Here is a 20625-nt window from a genome sequence, read left to right as displayed (position 1 = left end):
TTCACTCTGAACTAAACTAAAAACTACTATGAGATAAGCTAACTGCTACCTAGAGCAAAGCTGACAGCTACAAAAATTGAGCTGAAAGCTACTTGGAACTAAAAACTACTCAGAGTTAGCGGATAGCAACTTTATGATTGGCTAACAGGTATTCTAGGTCATGCTAACATCTACAAATAGTTAACTCACTCAGAACTAAGCTAACATGTACTAAGATTTGAACTAACTTACTGAAAACTAAAAGACAGATAGCCTACAGCTACTTTGAGTTCAGCTAATAGCTATTGTGCTCCATACTAGCATTTACTTAGAGTAAAGTTAAAAGCTACTTCAACCAAACAAACAGCGACTCAGAGCTCAACTAATGGTGACGCAGTGATAAGGCTACAGTACCACCTGCTTTTACTCAAATAGCTTCTCAAATTTAAGCTAACAGCTGTTTAGAGCTGAAGTAACAGCTACCAATTGCCACTCAGAGCTAAACTATTGGCTACTTGGGACAGCTACTTCAAACAGTGCTGTTCAAGACTAAGTTTCCACCTCCAACGGAAACCTGACCCTTTCAGTTTGAACAACTACATTTGGACTTTTTTCTATTGAATTGTATTTTATTTTTAAAGTTATGTAGCTTTTTGTTTCTCTGTTTTTTATTTCCATTAGTTTTTTTATGTTCTGTGTGACATAATTGACTTTTCTAATTGTTTTTTCCTTTCTCTTTATTTCCACTTTCTATTTAATTTCAGAAATATCAAGACCTCCTGTTTTTCATGTAATTTTACATGAGAAACTGTAAGAAAATTAACCACGAGTGGAAGTTTTATTCAATGTTAAAACTAAAATGGAAAGTAGTTTAAACTAGCTTTAAAACCGTGTACGGACAAATCTCTAGATTGCCTAAATAGCATATTTAACATTCACCAACATAACATTTTATTTTTTCCTACATAGTATATTCTACTAAAACATGTAAATTATGGATTTTCACTAAACATCTTCTTAAATTATCAGTTGTTTGCTTTTATTTGTTACTTTGTTTTGTATTTATTCTAAAAAAATAGTGGAACTTATTTTAAGATTATAATGGTGAATATAAGTGAGGAAATCATTATTTACATTTGCGACAGATAACTGAAGGTTATTATGTTCACAGTCAGAGACATAATAATTGATAACTGTTAGGGAGGATTGGAGCATGAAGGCTTTGCAGGGCGCGTTTCTTATCTCTGACCGTGTGAAACGCAAAACAGAGCGAGATCAAAGCAGACAATCTCTCTGCAGTCATCAAACCTTGACAGATGAAGTCAATAAGAACTGGTTTAGGTGGGCATTTTTTAAACAATCACTGCAACCGCAGCGTCGCATTGACGCTGAGGTGGGTGTGAACAGAGGTTAGGATAATGTCACAAATACAGGAAGTGGTGAAGTCTGTCTGGTAAAGTTGGTTTCCTGCTGTGGTTTTTCACTTCTGCTGCTGATGTCTAATAAGTTCAGTGCAGTTCAGTGAACAGCAGTGGAGGATGAAACCAGCTTCTCCTGAAAGTAAAACAAGTTTCAGAAACATGTAATTTTTCTCCATTACTAGGAAAATACAAACCAGCCCAAATGATAGTTATTGTGGTTTTTTGGGGGTGGGATAGCTGGCTTTGGACCTATGATTATGGTCTTTAAAAGATGGTCAGCCCCTTCACATGCAGAGAGGTCCATCCATCCATCAACCAGTTCATTCATTCATAAACGGAAGTTTAAATGGATGAGAAAAGTAAGAGATTTACTTGCCTTTTGACCCAACCCTTTCTTCACAATGAGTAAGAGCTTTACATCAGTCAAGATAAAAAAAACAAAAAAAACAAGATACTTTTTAGATCATTTCTGTCGATGTTACAACTTCTTTCTAGTTAAGGAGCCACAACTTAATATCAAAATAAACTAATGCTTGGCTGAGTTCCTGTCAGTTTAGTTTAATTTAGTTTGAATTAAATGAGCATAGTTTATCTTAGTTTATTTTAGACTACCGGTAGTTTAGTTTAGATTATCTTCTTTTAGATTAGCTTAGGTTAGTCTGGTTTATATAACTTTACATTAGTTTATATTAGCTTAGCTTGACACCTTTAATTGTTGGAAAATGAGCTAATTCTTGACTGAGTGCCTGTCAGATTATCTTTGTTTAGTTTAATTAAGCTTAAATTATCTCAGCTTACTTTAGTTTGATTTAGATTAATTAGTTTAGTTTATATTAGTTTTTGTTAGTTTAGTTTAGTTTAGTTTAGTTAGCTTATCTTAACTTAGATTACCTTGACACCTTTAATTGGTAGCAAATGAGCTACCTCTTGTTTGAGTGTCTGTCAGTTTAACTTAGTTTGTCTATGTTTAGCTTTGCTTAGTTTAGTTTAGATTAGTTTACATTAGCTTAGTGTAGCTAGCATGGTTTAGTTTAGTTTAGATTATGGTAGATTAGTTTAACTTAGTTTGACTCTTTTAATTGTTGGCAATTGCTCCTGGTCAACTTCATCTGCTTTTGCCGCTCCTCTTTAAATCTTTGTTTAGATGTATAGTTAAAAAGTCAGACACAGAGATGTTGGAGTAGGGGATATGATGCTGGCTTGAACTTACTTCTTTCTCTGCTCTGCATCCATGAAGCCTCCTTTCAGGTATTATTTGAGATGCTAACAGCTACTCCTAGTTGTAAAAACAACACCTTGTTCCCGCGGTTATGCAACATGACAACTGTCCAAAAGTAAAGAAGTTGGAGCAGAAATCCTTCCAGCTGCGCAGCATACAAAACCAGAGGGAATAATTTTCCAAACAACAGTTTAAGGAAACGGTCAGAAAACAAACAGAAAAAAGGCTTGCAAATTGGCTACAATAAAGATGATGATAGTTTTGCTCTTGCGTAAACTGGTTACTTGAGCAAAGTAAAAATGCCTTTCACTGAGATTCACACATTGTGTCATTCTCAGTTCAAGAAAAGAGGTATTTGCTGAGATGAAAATAGAATATTTTCCTGGATTTGTTATCAAATGTTTTGCCAAAAGTCATCGTTACTCATTACTCACACATGATGTCAACAGCAGCACTCATCCATCACACCAGCTACACCCACAGATTCTCTGATTCTGGCTCGATGACTAATGTATTTATAGGACGCTGCTGTTGCTGCTGTTGCTGCTGTTGCTGCTGCTGCTGCTGCTGCTGCTGCTGGTGCTGCTGCTGCTCCTGCTGCTGCGGCGCTACTCCCCGTCTGGGAAGGAGGTGGGAGGCCCACATGACAAACCTCTCTGCTGTATCACGGCTATTTTTATGGATGTGATCAGCTCTCCGTTTCTGACATTTCGCAGAGATGTGCCTGATATTTGGTGACCTTTCTCAGACACTCACAGTGGTGTGTTAATAAAGACCTGCTGTTTGCACTAATGCAACAAACTGTCACATAATAATAACAATCTCCCCGGAAACCAGCAATTTTTCTCAATAAGGCCTGATACTACGGTAACTAATTACATTTCCTCAATTACATTTACTTGAGTAACTTCTTTTTGACAAAATTTACTTTGAGGAGTATTTTTACTATGCCGTTCTTTTTACTTTTACCTGTGTAATTTTATTATGAAGTATTTTTAAAATTTCTGGATTTTCTACCCACTGAATGAAAAATAAATATTCATCAGACACACACCTGCAGTTTTTCTTAAAGTTTATATGTTTTTTTTATTGAAAGAAACTGATTTGGGAACATTTTCTTTTGCCTGATTTTGATATTGTTTGTTGCTTGTATGAATTATTGTCATGTTTACCATTAAAATTAACTTTATATATTTGGTCCTGATTATGCAATCTTTAAATATCAAATTATTGATAATTTGATCAGTTGACTTTTTGTCAACATTTTTACTCTTACTTGAGTAATTTCTTTGATCACTTACGATCAAAATCATAAATAAAATGGATTATCACGTCTCTGTAATCAAAATTGCCCTTGGAGTGTTTCAGTTAATTATGCTGTTTATTGAATAATTGCTTATTGGTCTCAGTGTTTTACTTTTTTACCCCCCACAAATAAATCTGGCAACAAATATCAAATTATATATTCAATTCAGACAGGCATGAAGCTAAAATAAAGCTAGAATATAATACTTCCTATTCTGAGACTGAGAGGTTTAGCAGCTGTTTGTGGCATTTAGCACCTGTAATTAGCAAGTGGCTACAGTATGATGACAAAACCGCTCATCTCTGCTGCTGTAATTAAATTAAACAGTTTTGTTTTCCTAATTATAAGTGATATAAAAGGATGATGCGATTTAGTTTAATTGTTTTACAGTAACATCATGAAGTGCAGATTTCCACTATACGATTTCCCCCAACAGTCAAGTTAAGTTTATTTTTAAAGCACATTTCAGCAACAAGGCAGCTTAAAGTCCTTTACATTTTACTTCTCTAATTTTATTATGAAGTATAGCTACTCTTAGTTGAGTAAAATTTCTGGATTCTGCCCAATAAATGATAAACAAACATATTTTAACCAAAGATTCTCCGACACACCTGCAGTTTTTGTTAAGGTTTCAGAAGTTTTTTGTTGAAAGAAACTGATTCGAAACATTTTCTTTTGCCTGATTTTGTTATGTTTTGTTACTTGCATGAATTGCTGTCATTTTTGTCTTAAACCCCCCAAAAGTTTCACTTAACTTTGTAATTTGGTCCGTCTGATGATGTAATTTTTAAATATTAAATGATTGATAATTTGGTCAGTTACAAAGTACGTTTTTTGCTTTTGATTGAGAAAGTTTTTGGATGGCTACTTACTTTTCCTTGAGTAAAAATATTTTTGCTATTATTAGTATATTATATACTATATATAGTATAATAGTGCTATTCTTACTTGAGTACAGTTTTTACACACATTTGTACACAAATTTGATAGAAATTTGTATGAAGTAGCTTTAAATGTAGTTTTTTTTTAATTTTCAAAAACATACATTTTTTATAACATTGTAAATCTAATATATGTATGTTTCTTATAGATTTTTATTTAATACAAAGAAGAACGCACATTGAATCCTTAAATTTAATATGAATATGCTCTGGGGAAATTTTGCTTTAACCAACTCTCGATGACGTAATCCTGCTTAGTAGCTCACGTGCCGGCTGTTAACCCTGTAAACATCCCGGGAAGCGGCGTCATGAATCAGAATTATTGGGCATTAAATAGTTAAGCGCCAGCGCGCGTTCTCGGACTCAGCGGGAGCGCGCCGAGGTGCACCGCGAACGCGAAGCAGAAACGGATCAGACAGCAGGTCGGTCGATGAGCTGGGATACAAAGTACCGGCTGTAGAAAAAAATAATCAAATAAAAAAAATTGGAAGAAGTCGATGTGAGCGGTTGGTTTTCGCTAACGGTTTGTTTTCCGGTGGACTAACATTTCGGGAAGTTTTTTTTTTATTTAAATTTTTATCCAGCGGAACGGACGCTGACTGAGGCTCCGTAACGCTGTCCACAATGTCGGGGAGCAGGGAGGAGGAGAGGAGGAAACTGGCCGACATCATCAACCATTGGAACGCCAACCGGCTCGACCTGTTCGAGATCAGCCAGCCCACGGAGGTAGGAGACCTGTACGAGAGGCCGCGGCCCAGTGGGGCCTCTGCTGTGGGGGGAATAAAGATGCCAGTGGCGGACACCGAGGGGGTTAGATAAAGTCAGGTGGTGTTTGAGGGCAGCGTGGTTAACTCGGTGGTAAAGTCCTCTCAGTACGAAGCGCCGCCAGACTCCATTGAAAAACCGGCGGATTTACACTATTCATCGTGAGGCCTTTGATGTTAGCTCTATCTGGGCTGCTGAAGCGACCTACACATATTAGAATTAATTATTTACAATTCAGCTTTGTGTATTTTCTTGAAATAAATTAAATACATGTAGCTAGCTGCTAGCTTACCTTCCGCCGTCAACTGTATCTGTGGAGTAGCTAACAGCCTTGTCCCTCAAAAGTTGACAGTTATGTTCACTATAATCATCATAATTTTTATTATATAAATCGGTGCTTTATTTCGCATTTTTTGGTTTTATTGTTAGAAATGCGTGTAGTTGAGTCAAAGTCGGCACTGATTTATCAGATTTTTGCCAGCTAGCTAGTTAGCAGGTACATAACTGCGTTTACCAGGATACTACGAATACCTTTTGCTATGAATTGTCCTTGTATTAATCACAGTAGTTGTATATAAGGTCAGATTTCTGACACATTGACAAATGTTGGTGTTTGCAGTGGCATCGCAATGGCCGACGGACCAAGACAGGGTTTTAGGACTCGTTGTGTAAATAAATAAAAGCTTAAAATATTACCAAATGGCTGGTGTGTAAATGCTAACACCTGGGTAGGGACGGGTGAAAGGACAAATTGTGGAAGATGAGACTTCCCGTCCATGCATTGTCCTTAAATCACATCAGCTGGGTTGATGGGAGCTGCCAGCAATAATTTGACTGCAACATGTTAGGAAGCAGAATTGTACGGTAATGAAATTGGCTTACTGGACTTGGGTTGTACACTCATGAATTACAGGGTAAGACCAGCTAGCTGTAGATGGGAATGCTAGCAAAAGATTTAAAGGTATAATTTGAACTTTCTCATGATTGTAGGTCAATTTGTTTCCTCATATCATGTCTAACTGTAATCAAACCCTTTGCTACTTATTTGTTGTTTTTTATGAATTAGGGAGATAACTTGTTCAAAACAAGGTAATTTGATTTGTTTATTATCTGAAAACCTTGTAATTCCCTATTCCCAGTGATTGTTTTTACCCCAGTTTTGTTGCTTCTATAAAGTATCTAAGATTACTACCCTGAATCTAATCACAGCTGCTGTTGCAACATCAGTGCGGACAGTATCATAACCACAGAGGCTGTCTTGTGTGTAGTATTGGGTGGAATGTTGAACTTAATGTATCAGATAATGTTTTGGCAGTTGGATGGACTCTGCATGCCTTTAATCTTGTCATGGGACACTGTTTTATGATAAAAAGTGAAAGAAAATGGGGGTAATCTTAATTGAGATCAATTTAACAATTATATCAAAATATTTTACTGCCCTCTTGTAAGCGATCTTCTTCTGATGGATAAGTTGTGCTGGAGTAACAAACAATTCCTTTGTTAAGGTGTCAAAACCAGTATAAAATATTCTTCTGGTGGCTCTCAGTTGAACCATGGTCCATGATGGACACATGAAGCATCACTTCATACCCAAAAAGGTAAATGTAGAGACAGAGCTGGTAAATGAGCATCAGTGAGGTGACTGTTGTTAACTATGCACCTGCAGATGTTACCTGGAAAAGTCTATTTGTTTCTCTAGAGAATTTCTACTTATGAACATTAATTAATTAAGAGACACAATAACCAATGTAGGTACAGTAATCATACAGTTGATTAGATTATTTATCCTATCTTTAGAGAAACAAACGAAGGTTTTTGTCCTATCAAAACTTCTACATAAGCTCTGGAAATAAACAGGAATGGAAAAGAAATAGCTAATTAACGATACTCTGGGTGTGTGTTTTATGTTATTATAGTTGTTGTATCAACCTTCCAGACCTCTCAGGTCTTCTGGAAATCAGCATTCAGCTTCTATGCACCACATATCTGGAAGGAACTTCCAGAAAACTGAGAAGCTGCTGAAACACTGAGTTTCTTTCAATCCAAATGAACCCACCTGTTTAGAGTTTGGGTTTTAATGGAAGATTGACCGACATATTTAATGTGTATTGATGACATCTGACAAAATGAAGTGTTTGTTACTAGTTTGATATTTTTATGACTTTTTGTGTATTTATGTTGTTTTTGAAATTTGCTACACAAGTAAACTAGATTGATAAAGAATTTGGGAAACATTCAACCCACAATTTGAATAAAGGGTTAAGCTAGTGCAGAAACAAATGACTTATTTTTGTGCAAGTTAGTCAGTTACACCAACTTTCCCTCTGCCTGTTGCATGTTATCTCTTAGTTTTAATTTTAATCTTGAGTTGTGTTGGCAGCAGTTGTAGGCTGGCATCCAACCCCCACCTCGCCTTGGGTGTAACGGGGGGGTCACAAGGTCCCCTCTCCTCCTACTTGAGCCGATTAATTCATCAGGCTCAAAGCTGGGCATCCATTTGCCAGAGTGGCGTACTGCGCACAACAACTCCCTCATTTTGTAAGAAATGATTAACCATGTTGCACTTGTTCTTTGGGTTCTAACTGTTAGCTTTGCTTGAAGGGCTGCAGCATCTTGTCCAGCAGAACATGATTAAATGTAAAGCAGATGCATGGCCGCGCTTGCTAGATCACACCCTGTGGCCCATATGTCAGCTGGTGGAGCCCCAAAGACTCACGACTGTCCTTCAAATCGTCTACGATGCTTCTGGGTCTAGCTGAGACTCAGATGTGCAATGCTAGGAACATTTCAAGTATGATGTGATGAATCAAACAAGTGAATTTCAAAAATAATGATGATAATAATAAAAAAGATCCAGAATTTGTGTGTGATTTGCCGCTGAGAGCGGTGAGATCATTCGTGTGATTAGATTAGCCACGGTTGCCTGATTAGTCTGGAACAAAGGTTCTCAAACTTTTTAATCTTGCAAACCCAAACTGAATAAATCCCGTTTGGGAACTGCTGGGCTCATTGTAACCCTACACGTTCTTCTGTTGCATGTGGACTCACTGTAGCAAAAAGCCAAACTCTGCAGACTCAGCTTGAAATGTGTGGCACATTCAGACACAATCATAGCTGCGGTTTGTTTGGTTTGTAATTTCTTCCTACCAACTCCATGCAGCTCTCTTATAGTAATCAGGGTTATCTCTACATGTAATTGATAATTTACCTTCACAATAAAGTTTTTAAAACATGTTAAAACAATGTAAAGCACTTGTACCTAAGGAAGGTTAAATTGAATGCATTTTTAGTTCCAGCTTGTCAAAATGATTGTAATATTGACATGTGTTGTATTTAATGTAAGTAATACAATTTTTCCTTAATTTGTATCATTTGAATTTTAATGTTGGGTTATTTTCCCATTGAGAGTCTTTTCTGGGTGCATTTTCAAATGATTGATTCCATAAATTGTGCAGCTATGCTATCTAGGCTCAGTTTGTGTAGATATTGGAGAATTTAACTATTCACTGGCAGATTTAACTCACTGGTTCTTCCTTCATTTTCATTGACATCCTGGCATTCAGTGTTTAAAAAAAAATGGTAGGAGTTATTAAAATTGTTGGATGTGTTTTTTGTGGGTGCAGAATCATCATCCCAAAATAGGTGTGTGGATGCAGTAATTGTAATTTAAGTGTGATGAGCTCACTGTTGGTATGCTGATGTAATATTCAGTCTGTTGGACGCACACACATGACATGGATGTCTGAAGATGACACAGGTATTTGGAAGTACTCATGATTCATCACAATCTCATCATCATAACATTTCTGTAGAGTCTTTGGGTGAATTTTTTGACAACTAATTGTTGTCACAAAATGGGTTCTGTGCAAATCAGTCGATACATGTTTACTTTAGCTGCATTTCCACCAGAAATTTGTCGATATTCAGTTAAAGTTGGAAAAGATCTGATTAACTTCACAGTTTAACATGAGAAGTCATTAAACATACCGCACCATCATCCTCCTACCACTTCCTGTCTTCTTTGTCGTTTCTACCAGTAGCAACAGCCGGTTGTTGACGCATTTGTATGAGGCGTCGTGGTTCAAAATGATGAACATTGGTTGGGGAAATGTTATGGCCCAACCTTAACCAGTAGTTTCTGTAGTATTTTGACAACAGGAGCTCCAGTATCTGTAAGGCCTGGCTTTGCTTCGCTCTCCTCTCCACAGACAGAATAAACTAGTCAGCCATGATGAAAAAACTCAATGAAACACCAACGTCCTCCAATAAAATCAAATAAAGACTCAAAATTTAGTGCAAGGCTCAGAGCTGACGAGTTTTATGAATTGGTAGATAAATTTTTCTATTAGTTTTGTTGGTATACGGTTGACTTGAGGCGCAAGGATATGATGACTACTCAGCTAGCTGCAGCTAGTCCCATATGCTAACCCTTGAACATTTCAATAAATCAGAGTTTATTGAAGGTTTTGTTGCTCTGTTTTGTTCCGTTTGGGGAAAAAACAAACATAAAAACATTGTTCAAGTTTTGGTGCAGCAATATAAACGGAACTCTGCAGGAATATGAGAGCTAAACACAAAACGGTGACATGTTTATACATACTTTAATAGAAACAAAGTTAGGAAATGGAAAGGAATAAAAGTCCTGAATGAATTTTAAGGTTTCTTTGTGAGACGCAGTTTAGTATTTAGTTCAACTCTAAGGCATTTTTAAAAGGGAGATTTTCTTTTGTAAAATGTGAAAAACAAGAGATTCTTTTTGTACATAAAAATGACGGAATGGTTTTAAACGCCTTGTAAAATAATTAATTGTTCTGCTGAACCACAGCACTGTTACATTTAGGAAACATGAATAACAGTTAAGTGGAGCTGTTGATTTGTTTCCATTCAGATTTCAGATTTACACACTTTGGTTTAATAAATATGAAGAATTTAGTGAGGCTAATTAACCTAACGTATGTTTTTGGACAATAGGAGAAATGTAAACGCCATGCAGAAAGACCCTAAATTGGGATTCTACCCCAGGATTGTTTTGCAAACATTTTCCCATAATATAACCATTGCATAAATTTTTTAATACAATGCAGCTCTTGTGTTGGTAATTTTCCCCTTTGCCATTTTGAGGCTGACATTTCATTTCGGACTTGTCATTTCATATCTGCCTTAGAGACGTTTTGTAACTGCTTTGACAAGCTGTACTTTGGTAAATTCATATAATTTGCTTCAGTCCAATGTTAGGAAATGTAGATTATGTTGGTACATATTGACCACCGCTGTGTTCAAAAGATAATTTATTAACAATAGCAAAATAAACATCAAGACTGGAGACGTAAAACTAACAGAATAAATATTCTGTTCTTTGTGTGGGAATCGTTTTCATACTTTTTGGTGGGGCTGTTATCAGTTAGTTGCTATGGCAACAGGTCTGTGTGTTGCGTAGCCGACACGCAGAGCGAGGGGGAGAAAAAAAGAGAAAAATACGAGTAATTATTGCATAAAAGGTGATTTATTCTGCAGCAGTTCGTTAATAAGCCAGGTCAGCTCATATCTGTGCTCAAATATTGATTAGTAACGGCTATTAGTGATTCAGTGTCGGACCGAGGAGATGTTTGCTGACTTCCAGTGTCTTCTTGATTAGCAGTTGATGTTAATGTGATTAGACTGAATACTGAAGGCTTTTCTTCAGTTAATATTAGTCAGAAATGTAGAAAAGCAGTTAACAGCAGCTCTCTGTTTTCCACACATTCCCTTTACTGTGTTATATCTGTGCAAAAATGGCTGCCGTTAACGCCATGCCGAGGCAGATGTGCTAGTGTTTTATTCATGTGATGAAGGTATGGGACACTTTTAATGCTCATCTGCTGGACACGAGTGCTGACTCCAGTCAGTCTTAAATCTTCTTACTCAGAGCTTCTAAACCAGGCAGCTGGTCCAGAAGTTTAAGATGTTTAAATAAAAGAAAATGCACAAAAATAAAGATTAATGTTTCAGGAAAATTCTCTTCATCAAACATTATTCACTGTTTTTGCCACATTGTGTTGAGAGATTGTGGTATTAGCTTAGGTTTTCCTCTCTTTTCAGAACAATGCTAGTGTAAGGTTTCACATTAAATTCCCTCTACATAAAATATTCTCCTTGCAAAACGAGCAAATGTCACAGATTTCTGGTGCATACCAACTGGATGTGAGCTTAAAGCGTCTTTGCGAGCCGGAAGCTCTTGTCCACCTTCTTCCCAATGGGATGTGAAATCCAACAAGTAAGCAGACTCCCCATGACATCAGCGGCCGCTCCCTCAGTTTCCCTGCTGCCAGGAAGCAGGAAACTTAACAGGAAGTGTGTGGATTGTGGAGATAGTGCGTTTCCTGTCGTCTAAGTGGAAAGGCGCTGTTGCAGAAAGCCGCTTTGTCAAATTTTCTTTATTTCACTTATTTTTTTTTTCCAGTTTAAAAGTACTGTTCAGAACAACTAGTTCATCACAGGAATGTTTTTCACAGAGTTTCTCACTTTACTAATGATTAAGGTAAATTAAAGTAACATCATATTTTTTTCTTAGGAGTGGAAAAAGTGCCTATTTGAGTTTAGCTATTCAGTACAAATTTCAGAGTTCACAATATATTAAAAGCTGTTGAGGGTTCACGGTGAAGAAAATGCATGTAATAAAAGCTCAGTTTGATAAAGTAAAAATTCCAGTTTTTCATGTAACATAAGTCACCTTCCAGTAATCCCACCTATTGGACTCAACTGAAGTTTCTTCTCTAATCCAAAGCTGCCCCAATATAGAAGGTTGACATTAAAAATGTTTTAAATATTTAAACTTTATTACTAAAATGATATCTGTTGTCTCAGCTCTTCTGGAAGTTTGCAAAAATATTGTTTTAAAACAATTCTGTCATTGTGTTGACAGCATTAACAATAAAATAATAAATAAAATAATAAAAAAACTGCAAATAAAAATAACATAACAAAACATAATGAAATTATAAAGATAAGTAATACAATTACAACAAATCAAACGATAAATGACAATTAATAAAATGATAAAATGTTAAATTGATTAAATACATGAAACAATAAAAAAATTTTAAAAAATGATAAAAAAATAGCGCAAAAATAATAAATAAAAGAAATAGACTTACAAGTACAAAAATATTAAACAAAATGATAAAAATAACTGAAAGTAACAAAGGTATAAAATAACAGAATATAAAAATGTCTTAATAAAACTATACAATTAAAATGGTAATAATAAAATAAATGTTATAAAATTGATTTAAAAAAATCAAATCAATACAAAAGTAAAAATAAAGAAAAATATGTAATGAAGTAATGGTGATTAAAAACTGACTTTAAAATGACCTAGTAAATAACTGAATGTCTATTAGCTCAGTCGTTGTTGTGGTGGCTCAGTTTTAGCTAGCTGTTGATGGCTAGCAGCCTATTGGACCTCAGCACAGTGAAACCGGTACCAGACCAGACCCGCTGACCGGTACCAGACCCGCTGACCGGTACCAGACCCGCTGACCGGTACCAGACCCGCTGACCGGTGCCAGTGTTTTTCTGTCGTCATTGTTCTACTGTCTGTCAGGCGCACCCTTCCTCCTCATCATCTTCCTTTTTTCCTCTGTCCGTCAGTCCCTCACCATGTCATGTCTGCGTCACCGTGGTAACGACGAGGCTGTGATCAGTCGCTGTATTTGACAAGCTTCGGTGGAAACAAAGATGTTGTGTGTTTGGGCTGTGATTGAATGCATCGGTTCAGGCTAAAGTGGCCATTAGCAGTTAGTTTGCCAGCAGACAGGATTCGTTAATCTGCAATTTAATTGAGGTTTGAGTGGCAGATGGCTTTGTCAGGTCTGTCAGCTAAAGGCTAAATTACAACTCGGCATTAAGGAGACACAGGGAGAGCTTGCTTTTTAAATTTTTTTTAAATGAAACATATTTTAACCTGGTTTTAATCTTTTAAATTTAGATGCAGAGGCTGAATAAATGCAGTTAAAGCAAAATAGTTTATTTTTATAGAGTAGAACATGCAATTTTATCGACATTCTCCTTATTTTAATGTTCTGTCATCAGCATTTGTTTGCCGTGGGAGAAAATGTCAATTTGGATAAATATTTACATTCTTCTTTTTGACAAGAAATAACTAAGTTTAGTGAGAAAATCTAAATGGAGAGTAGCAGAAACAAAAGTTTATCTTGCTGAGAGAAAAGTTCTAAGTTTATAAAATCACTTTGAAGTAATTTCCCTGCTGGGATGAATAAAGTACTTCTATTCTATTCTATTGTACAAGTAAACTTGACTGATTGATCTATTCGACACTGGAACAGGAAGACATAAAATTATCCCCCCACACAAACAACAAATAAAACGAATTAAGACTAGTTGAGACCAAAAGGTCAGATTGGAGAATTTTATTATTCCTTTTTGAGAAATAATAAATCATTCAAATTGCAATTAATTGATTTATTGTGACAGGCCCACCTGCTTGTACTGTGAGTTTCTTTTTATCCATCACATTAGAAATGCATCCTTTTATTTTTTCAAGCTGTTTATTTATTTACATCCCAGGTTATTTGATTCCACAAACTACTTATTTTCACATTTTACCTGTCTTCATTTTTAGGTGTTCAGCTGATATTAAACATTAAAATAAAGCCTTGCTTTGCCAATACTTCTTTTTTAAATCTGTGTTTAATCTTGGTGTAGCAGCTTTGTTGACTGTATTAACTCCAATTAATGCAGCTGGCTGAGTTTTATTGGCTGCTGCACATAAAAAAAAAGGATGGGGTCACGTTGGACAGCTGGGATTTGACGTGTGGCCACTTATTGCCTCAGTTCCCAGACCTTTAAATCCAATTAAACACGTCGACCACAGAACCCGTCTCAGCAACCAATTATCACTTTTAGAAATATAAATTTTAAACAGTTTGTTTCTAATCCTGAAAAAATAGTTCTGGTGAAACTCGGCTAATTTTTCTGGATGAGAACTACCAGAAGCAGTCACTTGATTTTTCTTCAGTTCAAATGAGTTTTGATGATATTAGAACAAAATAGTACCAACAGTTTTATTGTTAATGCAGTGAATAAGACAGTATGACAGACTGTATGATAACCTTCAATAAAAATACCACACTAGCAAGATTTATGTTTTTTACACAAATATGAAGCAAAATAATTTATGCTATTTTCTTTTATGCTGCTGAAATATTGATAATTACAGATGTACTGTTTTGATATTTTCCTATTATTTTGATAGGGAAACAAAGCTATAGAGACATTTGATAACTTTAGTGAGCATTTCTTTTGTCTTGATAGAATAACACAAATCTGAAATCTGTCATTTGGTCATTTAGTTGAGCTGTCTGCTCATGTAGCCACTTGCCCTACTGTTCTGAGTCCTGAGGTGTTGATTGTTTGACTCTGTTCAATTGGGGACAAAACTTGTAACATTTGTTGCATTTTTAGCTGGTACAGTTTGTCTTCACATAACTACGGTGAAACAAATCAAGCTCTTTGGAAAACCAGTTCCCTTTCTCCCCGAAGGAAACGACACAAAACCTCTTTTTCACAAAATGTAAACAATTAGATTTTAGTGGTTGTAGGATCTTATTTTTTTTTTGCTAGACAAGCACTTCTGGTTTTGTTGTTTACCCAGAATGCTTTGCATCGTAGTCCGCTTCCTGCTGCTTTTGGAGCTGACTTCGGTCCGCTTGGCGTTCAAATATGCGTTCCAACCGAACCAGAAGATTTATTTTCAGCTGGTACTATTCGCTTTCATGCTACTATGGTCAAACAACCAAACTAAGAAAAATCTGTTCTCCTCATCTGTGGGGGCGCTGCACCAGGAACCACTGAAGGAAATGACATAAAAACCCCTGAAGACACAGAGTGCAACTTCCTTTTCCCCAATATCTAAACAAAATGTAGCAGCATCAAATTTTAGCAGTTGTATAATTTCTCTCTTATTTTTGACAAAATGCCACGAGTAATTTCTCCCGCCAGTGCTAGCCTAGCGGGATTGTAGGCAGGTTTGTAGGCAGACCGGCGTTTGCTTCACTCCTCCCCAAACAAGTCGAACTTTCTAGACAAATGAACTAGAGTTCAATTAAAGTGAATTAAACAGAGCTGGTGTAAAGTCATCCTAACTGTGTAGACTTCCAGTATGTGGACTTTATTTACACATTTAGTTTAGTTTGCAACATTTCTCAGATAATTGAGTCTAACTTTAATTCGCGGGTTGTTTAAGCCTTAAATTACTCTCCATCCGTCTCACAGAACCACCGCTCCACGTTGGAGGCAGTTAATTTTCTGTAATGGGCCTTCAAATGTGATCAATAAATGTTAAACTGCTCCCTAAAGGAGCTTCCCTAAGCAGTCTGGAGTAACACATCAGCACACTGGGCGGCTTTCGGTGGGAGGATGTCCAACTGGGTAATATGTCATCGTTTGGAGGGGCTACTGCTGGAATTCCTGGAATGCACATGGAGCTTTTAGGCGAGTACGGCAGACGGGATGAACGGCAAAGGATGTCTGCGATTCCCTCACACACTTGTTTATGTGGTGGATAATATAAAAGCTAAAGCAGGAGTTTTGGAGTGAAGCACCTGTGGTTTCTAATCCAGGCTGCACATTCCTGCTCTCTTATCGGTCTTTTCCCTCTGTCCTGTGCTGCTAAAACAAGCGGTGTATTGTGTGTGCTCAGCAGAGCAGCCCTCCCTCAAAGCTGTGTGTGGATGTGTTTGTCCCAGCCAGCCTGTCAGACCGCGTTAATCCCCTCAGAGGCCCAGCTCACCTCCTCCTCCCCCAGCGGCCTCCATTGGTTCTGGCCCGGCCCGTTTTCCTCCTCAAACGCTTGCCCACCTGTCAGTCTCTCCTCTGACCTCACAGGATCAGACAGCAGTCAGGCAGGGGCCAATTACTATGGCCGCTTGGCACTGGCCGCCACCAGCTCCCAAGGTGCTTTGCAGCAGATCGATGGTCTGCAAGGAGGGAAAACAAGCAGCAGTCTGTGTCGTCTCGGGATGATAAGGAGTTAAGCCCAGTGTTTGGTTGTTGTGGGCAGAATGAAGTCAGAGGTCGCAAAGCTGCAAACACTGTAGCTTAGAGGTGGGAGTTTATCGTATCGTTTAGCAGATTTTGTGATGACATTTTGATCATTATCACGATAAAATCCCTTAAAATATCATTATTACTTTAAAGGTATATCAATATAATGACATGTTGTTATCGTTTGTATTTTAGTGATACAAATCACTCTTCTTTATGTGACTGGTGTCCTAACAAAGCTCATGAGAAAAGGATATGTTTTTCATGAGCAATATTTGTCTTTGTGGGGTAATGATTGCCGTCATGCAGTCACAAACATACAGTTACCTAAAAATTAGCAATATTAAATAGTTTTTATTGTCAGAATAGTGCCACAAAATATTATCACTGGGGATGGAACTCTTTTAGTATCAAAATCTAATTTAAATGGAGACGTTAGAATTTTTCACATAATCTTACTTACCTGCATCCCCTGTTTTGTTTTACGAATTGTCACAGTGAGAGCGCCATGTTTTTCTGCAGACAACTTCTTCTCTCTCCTTGAATGTGGTGGCGCTGCACCAATAACCACTGAAGGAAATGACATAAAACCACAGAAGAAGAAACTGAACACATTTTTTTTTTTTCACAAAAAATGTGAACAGAAACGGAGTGGTGTCAGATATTAGCGGTTGTAGGATTTTTCTCTTTTGTTTGACGAAAGCCAGTATTTCAGCTAGCGCTACACAAGCGCGTTTGTTTTGCCCAGAATGCCTTGCGCTGTAGTCCACTTCCTGCATTTGGAGCGGTTTCCTGTCTGCTTGGCATTCAAGCACTCAGTTCATTTCACCTGAACTGAGACCGAAGTTTGTTTGCTATTTTGGTCGACATTAGGTCACGTTCACACCTCTCCAAACAAGCCGGCCTCTGTAGAACTAACAATTTTGTTTGATTAAAGTGGACTAAAAACCAGTCCAAGGTTGTTTGTCCCATCTGCACTCCCCCTGTCAGCTGGTTCTCTTTGCTCCCCCAAACCCAGAGGATGCTGCACCCTGTCCTCGCCTGTCAGCTGAGCCCAGCCCCAGAATTTGACCAGAAACACAATAATAATAGCTTGTGGGTGTCCTCAGGACTTTCCTTCACTCATATTTGTTGATCTTAGCCATCCAGCCTGCTGCATAAGAATGGCTGTGACACACACACACACACACACACACACACACACACACACACACACACCAGAGTGTTATGACATGCAATGTGCGACTGAGGTTGACGTAATCCTAGCCGATGTGTGGGTGGAAGTTTTAGTTTTTCTGTTTTCCTAAGAGTTTGGGTGGATCTCTCCGAAAAGAGAACAGATGTATTTCTCTTCAACCTTAATTTTTTTTTATAAATGTTATCACATGACCTGCGCATGTGTGTTGAAATGGAGAGGTTGCACACTGAGCTACTGTTGCTAATCAGTTGTTTGTCCAAGGAGGCAGAGTCTGATGCAAATCCACAGAGTCGGCGTTTAGCGTGTTTAGTGCTGGTCATTGTTGAAGCGTTTCCAGCCGTCACGTGCCAAGTGAAAGCGAAGCTTGTCGTCTTCAGAGCGTTTCTGTCCAAGGCCACATGACGTCATGAGCTAATCTGGATGCTTGTGGCACCAGTCGCACCAGTTTCAGGATATCTGCAGCTTCCATCATGTTTAATAGCTGTTCTTGGTGCCAGAGCTTCTGCAGAATTATTTTTGGTGATGAATCCACATCTGCAGTTATTTCCTCTAGTCTTATATTCAACACATGTATGCAAATCTTCATTTTACTTAGTTTATCTTGTGTTTAGTCTGAATATTTGCCCTGTAGGGGATAATTATTCAAGTTTGCAATATTTATGGTTTATATTAGATCAGTTTTTTCAATTTGTTAAATTTTTAATAGAAAAACTAATTATAAATTGCAACATCATCATTTTTAATAAAATATAATATACATTATTGATCCCCAAAGGAATTTGCTTATTTGTTGACAAGCTACTCAATCAAAAGTGTGAAAAAAAAAATGTGTATATATATATATATATATATATATATATATATATATATATATATATATATATATATATATATATATATATATATATATATATATATATATATATATATATATTCATTCTTAAATGTGAAATAAGTCATTTAAATATGACCTAAGTATTAAATAAGTACATAAAGTTATGTTAATATACAAATGAGTCCAGAGTAGACTTAAACTTAAAGACAACTTCACCTTAACTAGGGATGGATAATCCATCTGCATTAACACTGGTACAAAAAGGCCCTTTAATAAATATTAATCATTAGACAAGAAAAATTCTGAAAATTCCTACTTAGGACTTTTGTAAACAAAAAGTGCAAACTAACAACAAAACACTCCGTTTGAATAACTTAACTAGCGTTTCTTTTAATTTATCCTGCTTTTAATCGATTTATTGTGACAAAGTTAATATCGGATATCGATATTGACCTGAATTTTTATATCAGTGCATCCCTGTTTTTAACAAATTATCATGAAACATGGGCTTCTTTCAGCCAGCTGACCGGCAGTGTGTAAAGTAGAAGAGTGTTGTTTTCTGAGATGTTGGCAAGCAGCGGGAATGTGAGTAGAGTGAAAAATAAAGTGTCAAATTACTAACAAGGGACATTTTATTTTATTTTATTTTTTTTCCTCCAACCATCACCAAAAATATTTCTCTAAACAATTTATGGTTATGTTTTGTTTAACAGCATTAAAGGGTAATTGATGCGCCACATTTTAGCCTCCTCTCCTTTGTTTGTTTCACCTGAGTCGAAATGGGAGACCTGGCTGAGGTGGTCGCCATGGCAACGATCAGTAGCTTGTTGGTGTCGGGTTCCTGTGGCAGAGTGCTGCCATTCATGTCTTTGCAGCGTTAAAGCAAACAAGAACCTCCGAGTGACTTTACGTGAGTTGGTTGATAAATTTAAAATTTTCACTTAAAAAGCACTTTTCCATGTTTATTCTTTTCTAAAATTGGGTAAAATGCAACTTTCCAAACAAAGTTTATACCACATTGTCAATGATTGGAGCAAGCTCATTTATTTATAGCTCTTATTTAAATACTGTTCTCATCACCAAGCAACAGCAGTTAAATAAAGAAGCAAGAAATAGTTGATGCTGTTGATTCAGTACCAAGGAATCACTGGATCCAGAGAAATATAGCAGCAATATAACATTTTCTTGGATAGTTAGAAAAAGTGTGAAGAATATGGAACCTTTAAAGTAGAAGCTGGTAGATGGAGGGTATGACTGGACTGATTTGTCATTAAATTCATTGCTTGGAGAGGAATGCATCGTTTTTACAAGACGAAAAACAGTGAGATCGAAACATTTGTTGTGATTCTAATCACAACAACTACAACTTATTTATCTTCATTTTATGTTTTCAAATTAACTATATGTGACTGTGTTGATTAACATATTAACTTGCTGTCCTCACCTAAAACTTCCTGTTGTATTTCCAACTGGGAAGTCTGACTTCATATTGGAAAATGCTATATTAGTGCCATCTGTAGACGTAATTGAAGTATTGAAGGTATGAATTACTATTTCTAGATCATCATGCTAAAAGTTGCTAATCTAAATGGGATCTAAGCCTAAAAATGTCTACATAGATCTTGATGTTAGCTGGCTAACAGATGCACCTGATGTGACTTAAATTTTTGTTGTTCGCTTAATTTGTTCATCATTCACAGTTAAGTCAGTGAGACAAATGGAGATTGAAGGGAACTGACAACTGGGTGTCATCAGCATAAACATGAAAATAAATAATATAACTTCTGATGTTTCTGTAGGACAGAGAAAGAGAGTCCTAACATGAAACCCTGTGGTACTCCATAGCAAAGAGTAGAGAACCACTGAGGCGCAACCCATTGTTTTCAGGAGGAGGAACGTCCTTTACACCTATGTACGA

At 36.8% G+C, this 20625-nt stretch overlaps 1 protein-coding gene across 20 annotated transcripts in view; it reads left to right on the top strand.

Annotated features, from left to right (window-relative positions):
* The first annotated feature begins 5229 nt into the window (after positions 1 to 5229).
* afdna (afadin, adherens junction formation factor a) overlaps positions 5230 to 20625 on the top strand; it is a 102717-nt gene continuing 87321 nt past the window's right edge. For 19 of the 20 annotated variants that reach the window (XR_006369598.1, XR_006369597.1, XM_044106436.1 and 16 more), the window contains exon 1: positions 5231 to 5592. Coding sequence is in view for 18 of the 20 variants with exons in the window: in XM_044106436.1 (XP_043962371.1) it covers positions 5491 to 5592 (102 nt within the window). In the remaining 2 variants the exon portion in view is untranslated. Of the gene's footprint in view, positions 5593 to 20625 lie in introns of all 20 variants that reach the window. The other variant, XM_044106435.1, reaches the window with a different exon arrangement.

Source organism: Gambusia affinis, linkage group LG22, assembly GCF_019740435.1.
Source record: "Gambusia affinis linkage group LG22, SWU_Gaff_1.0, whole genome shotgun sequence".
In the NCBI taxonomy this organism is placed as follows: Eukaryota; Metazoa; Chordata; class Actinopteri; order Cyprinodontiformes; family Poeciliidae; genus Gambusia; species Gambusia affinis.
Note: the sequence above shows the minus strand (reverse complement) of the source record. Positions and strands in the feature narration are given on the sequence as shown.